Genomic DNA, 5,678 nt, shown 5'->3' with positions numbered 1-5,678 from the left:
AGATAGAGATGAATGGCCTCTGGTGAGCACAGTTGGCGGGAAAATGATAATTTCGGGCATGGCCATAGTGTGTTCAGCAGTCATCATAAAACACCCCTTGAACCATCGCATTCGTATCCATGGCATCATAGTTCCATATTCGCACGCCGGTTCCAAGTCATATCATCCGTTCACGGAGGGCTTGATGCTTGAGTTTCGGTCTTAGGGCGTGTCTGCACCACCAAACCATCATTCTTTGGTGTTAGGCCCTGTTCGTTCTATGCATTCGCAACTTCCAATTCCCAGATGACCACACCGACCGGAGTAATCTAGTTCGGGGAGCGCTTATTTGACACCGTTTCCGGTTCGTCATCAAACACCTCCTCGAAGCTACTGTTAATCACTCAGAGGGCCTCTCGCTTGCGCTTCTCGCCGCTGTTACTCGGGCTCTTTCTCCCATGTTTCTATATCGCCTGGATTAAAAGCACCAACAACCTCCTGGCCTAAAGCTTTGCCAAGCCTCTCTCGTAGCCCTAGAATCGGCCAAATAGGAACCCTTGTGTATTCGATCTTGAGGCCGGAAACGGCAGCATCGTCATCATCGAGCGGGGCTTTGAACGGATCATGGAACTTTTCCAAAAATTCCTTTGTTACGTATCCAGTGTAGACAATAAACTCCAATGTGTCTGTATCGTGGGTGAGGATCCTCAATTTGAGGTCGTGAAAGTTAGGGCATGGCGGAATGCCTTGCTCTGGGGATATTCGTGAGTCGCGTCTGCCATTGATAATTAGGGAAGGGTAAAAATGCTTCTGCGCCATCCCTAAAAATATGCCCACGAAGTGTGCATCGTGATCCAGATTTGAAGGCACGAGCATGCGAGCTCTGAGTTGCTGGAGACGAAACACGGGCTCGTTCCATGATCTCCCCGGGCCACATGCGAGGCGAAATGAGGTGTTTCGGACTGACGCCAGCTGGGTCTTGCCAACATAGCAAATCATGGGTAGATTAGCATGGCTTTGATTTGGAGGGAACTGTGTTGAGATGTTGGAGGATTCGGCAGGCCACGTTGAGACTGATCTGAAGGAAGCGTAGGAAGCCTTCATCTCATCAGAGGGAAAATTCCACATGATCTGTGCGGGCACAGCATCACGATAAACGAGGCCGCCAAAGTATAGATGGAATTCGGGTAAGTAATGCGGTTCGCTAAAGGCTTTAGGCCATAGCCTCATGAGGGCTGTCTTGACGGCAATGGAGGTGAAGATAGGGTGCATCGGGTCGGGCAAAAGAATCTGTGTGAGCGCGTTGCTAAGAGTGATGATTGTATTCGACGGACTGAGATGCCCTTGCGAAGGTGGCGTGGCTGGGGATATCGTAGGCTGAGGTGTATCGCATGGTGGTAGTTCCTCCCATCTCACACCGAGGAGTTGAGCATGCAAATCGGTCCAGCAGATGGGGCGCACAAAGAGCGCCGTGCCAGCATGTTGCTGAAAGATATCGTAAAGGGAATTCTTGGCTGGCTGGTAGATGCGGTGCGGGTGCCTCTTGGGTGGGGTTGCGACAGGCGCTTGCGATGTGCAAGGCGTCGTGTCTGGTGATGTGACACGACCGTTGCCGTTGCGCGACGGAGTGGTCGATGTAGCAGAAGAATGTGAGGTCGCCATGTCCACTAAATTGCGCAACTGTTCGATGAAGTTGCTGTTCGGCAAAGGTATCTTATCGCGAGGAGTATTAAGGTTCTTTCCAAGTGTCCTTTTGCAGAGTATTGTGTGGTATTTGGTGGAGACACAACCAGTCGAGAACCTGTTCAATAAGATAATCAATGGCACAAAAATAACAAACAGTAAAAAGAAACAGAAGAGGTGATTGAAAACCTTTAGATATTCACGACAGGGATAAAAGACGTGGAAAGGAAAAGGAGGGGGAGAAGGAAGAGGTGATGACGCTTGATGATGCAAGGGCGAGCTATGTGGTTGGTTGGTTGGTTGTATTCCTACTCGGTTTTAGCCGCTTTTTAACAGCAGCCATGCCCGGCTAGTGGGGTTTGGCCGACAGCCGAGACGCCCCGAATATTCATCCGTGCCGCCCCACTTCGCCAGACATCAAACGATATTTGGCCAGCTGTCTCCAAACTTCCCACTTTCTCCTCCTCCCTAACCTCTATCTACATCGGCTAGCCAGCTGCCTTAGATCGTGGTTTGAGATACTAATGTACATATGTGTTTTGTCTCCAGCGAGGCGGACTATCCGCCTCGTGTGCGGGTCCTTTCTACCTACAGTCTCCCCCCAGTGCTCAGCTTCGTCTGGTCAGGAACTGATCCTGAATTGCCCAAGGATCTGGGTTTGCTCCGTAAATTTGACGACTTTTGCTGCTACTTTGCGCTCGCTCAGCAGTGTCCGAAGATTTTGACGTCCTGGAAATTGTCCTAGTTCCAGATTTCGAAGTGCTGAGTACTTCCTGCACTGGAGCAAAATGTGAGCCACTGTCTGTCGTCCTTCTCTGCAGTCGCATCCCGGGTCCGTGAACCCTGGTACTCTTTGTTTGAAAAGGAAGTCGTTCATCCCAATCTTCTCGGTGCGAAGTTGAGTGTATATGGCGCTCTGCCTCTTGGCGAAGTGCTTGTGTGGCTGTAGTACTCTCGGTGTTGGTTCTGGTGTGTGCCGGTAGGTTGCCCTACCCCTAGTTTCCTGATGCCATTGGGCTTGCCATCTTCTGTTGACAACTCTGCGCGACCACATCTTCAGTGTGGCTCTCAATGAACGTAATATTGGAGGCTGCTGTGCCCTTGGACCTGGTGGTCCTCTCTGTCTCCATCCCGTGGCTTCCTTGGCTGCTCGATCGGCAGCTTCGTTACCGTATATCCCCTTGTGAGCTGGAATCCATCGAACCTCGACTGTTAAGCCTTGCGCCCGCAGTGTCTGTATCCTCTGCGTGATGTCTTGTAGAAGGTAAGATCCTGATTTACCCCTGGGCCTCGCCACCGACCTAATGGCTGCTTGGTTGTCTGTGTAGATCATGACTTTCGTTGCGAGCTATGTGTGTCACGAGGGTGAATTCAATGGATTATGGAGCAGAAACTGGTGATCTTGTCACGTTGTGTATTTTACATAATGGGACGAGCGATCGTTATAGCAATGATACTCCAGTCGGACCCCCGTATAAAGATGTATATGGGGCTTAGAGCGGGGAAGCAACTCAACCAAGAACATACACACATCCAATAAGACACATCAGAGAATCAGAGCTCGTGACATGATGTTATTGATTGTCGACTTTGATTCTTTGATCAGTCTGTCAGGGAGGGGTTGATTGATTCAATTCCCCTCCTTTTCTGGATACAAGAATAATATTGCAATAAGAGAAGTGGAGCCCATACCTGTTGGATTAGTGATAGCGCCTCGATAAAAGAAACGTGTATTTTATGGGTCCCCGGATATATCAATACCGAGTAGCGGAGAAAGCACCTAAAAGGACAGAACAGAGACAGAAGAAGAAGGACGAGCTCTTGGGGACTAGATTGATCCTCAAGTGTGAAAATAAACCCCATTTTAATTGGACATCAACCCTAATTGCGTATCCAACAATTCCCAGCCGCCAATCTAACACCTCTTTGCCCCACATACGAGGTAGTGACAACAAGGGAGAGTCAAAAGGAGGAGTCATTCCGATGCAATAGGTTGGCCTTTTTCCATATACCAGTATATTCATATATTGATGCTTCTCAATTGGCTATCACCTTTCCGTAAATATTTCATTTTAGTAATTAACGTACATCACAAGCGAGTGTCCCACACAAGCGAGTGTCCCACTAATCTACACCTAAAGACCCAAAAAGAGAAATAAAAACACCACAACCTATCTGATCAATTAAAATTAATTGCTATACTATTCCCTATTGACCTCAATTGCCTCTTGACAGGTCCTTGCAGTATGCCCGGTCTTTCCGCAAATACTACATTGCCGAGGCTTTGATCCTTGTGACCTTCCTTGACCACCTCTTGAGGATTCAGCTGTTACCTGCGCATCAACATCCATCTGATCAATTGCTTGTAATGTTTCCCCTATAGTTAAAGCCCCTTCTTTCTGTAACTTAGTCCTTTTTCCCCTCCGGCGTCGCCCTACTGTCTTATTTTGTTGTTCAAGTTGTCGATTCCTATTATGCAGTAAGACCATCTCATCCATAAGATTAGTTGTTGCCTTCTCAAAATACTTGACGGCTTGAATCATTGACTCAGGAGAGCTGCTTTTATGATTTTTGATCCTTCCTTGCAGATACTTAGAGTGCGACTGGGCCTCTAGCACTGTCTTTGGGGTCCTTGCAGTCCAAGGGGTCAATGGTATTGTGACCTCGACGGGAGGCGTTGGAGTCCGTAGCTGTACATCAAGCTTTGAGATGACATTTTCTGGGTCAAAGGGAGCAAGCCCAGCTCCTCTAAAACCTCCCTTGATATTGCTTTCTGTAATAGCAGCTTGGCGGGCGGTGTGAAAGGCAGGAAAGAACTCGGTCTTAGTAATATGGGTTATAAAGCATCTGATCAGATGCTCTATTTCTCGACCATAGGCCTTTTTTAGCGGCCCAAAGCACCCTACATCAAGAGGCTGAAGTAGATGAGAGGCATGAGCAGGCATGCAGAGCGTGATAATCTTGTTCTCCTTGCAATATCCCTCGAATTCGACGGAGTGGTGACTTTCATGACCATCAAGGATCAAGAGACGATAGCGACTGTTCGTCCGTTTAGCTGTAGCCCGATCAAAGTGCTTTAGCCACTCAAGACCCAGATTATTATTAGGCCATCCATTTTCGCTCAATGCAATAACCCAATCGCCGGGGAGGTCGCATTCTTCATACCAAGTGGCAAGGTGATCTTTGCCTGCACCAATAATGAACGGCGGGATCGATTGACCTTCGGCATTAATTGCCTCTATCACAGTAATCCATTCGCGGTTTCCAGGCTGTACTTGCTTTGGTCTTCCTTGCCTATGCGAGCTTGTGACGACTGTTCCGGGCTCAATCATGCCCATCATAAAGCCGGTCTCATTAAAGTTCCAGATATCGTCTGATCGGATACCGTATTTCGCAATTGTATTCTCTACAAGCCGAAACCAGCCACGAATAATAGTCGGATCTTCGCATTTAGCTCTCTGATAGTCATATCTGCGAAATCGACGTGTCTTTAGCTCTGGTTGTCGCTTAACGAAGTTATAAGCCCAGTTCTTGCCAACAGGTGGCGCATCGCAGTTAGCAAGTAAAGAACTCGCGATATCTTCCACATATGATAGTCGCGAGGGAAATCTTCGCGAATCTAGGTCAAGAAGGAATTGGACTATTTTTTGTTCTTCCTGATCAGACAGTTTTTGTGATTTTGTGAGAGTATCACTCGTTGAAAGAATGCCATGCCGGCGGCGAGCTAAGGTACGGTAGTTAACGGTATAGATAGATGCCGCCCGTCGGATTGTAAGTTTTGGGTCATTCTGAAGGGCCTGAAGGGCAAGATTGATCCTAGCTTCATTTGAAGATTGTGGCATTATGGGTGGTTGAGAAATATCTAATTGAATAGTGATGGTGTAGGTTGAGGGATTTTTGGGACACTCGCTTGTGTGGGACACTCGCTTGTGATGTACGTTACATCAGACGGTTGCTTACCTAACTTACACTTACACTGCTCTGGGCCGAAAGGGCAGTTGGTGTAGTTGATCGGA

General features: G+C 48.0%; 1 protein-coding gene across 1 annotated transcript; it reads right to left on the bottom strand.

Moving 5' to 3' along the window:
• Nucleotides 1-308: 308 nt before the first annotated feature.
• On the bottom strand, nucleotides 309-2,050 carry B0J16DRAFT_365668 (uncharacterized protein; the record flags this gene model as incomplete). The annotated part of the gene is made up of 2 exons (XM_046130038.1): nucleotides 422-2,050; nucleotides 309-372 (listed from the first exon to the last, which is right to left on the bottom strand). Exons 1-2 carry the CDS (start codon nucleotides 1,639-1,641, stop codon nucleotides 309-311), a joined length of 1,284 nt encoding a protein of 427 aa, XP_045977303.1. The 5' UTR covers nucleotides 1,642-2,050.
• Between the last annotated feature and the right edge of the window lie 3,628 nt (nucleotides 2,051-5,678).

Source organism: Fusarium flagelliforme (assembly GCF_020744385.1).
Source record: "Fusarium flagelliforme strain FIESC 12 MPI-CAGE-AA-0113 chromosome Unknown B0J16scaffold_10, whole genome shotgun sequence".
NCBI classification, from domain to species: Eukaryota; Fungi; Ascomycota; class Sordariomycetes; order Hypocreales; family Nectriaceae; genus Fusarium; species Fusarium flagelliforme.
Note: the sequence above shows the minus strand (reverse complement) of the source record. Positions and strands in the feature narration are given on the sequence as shown.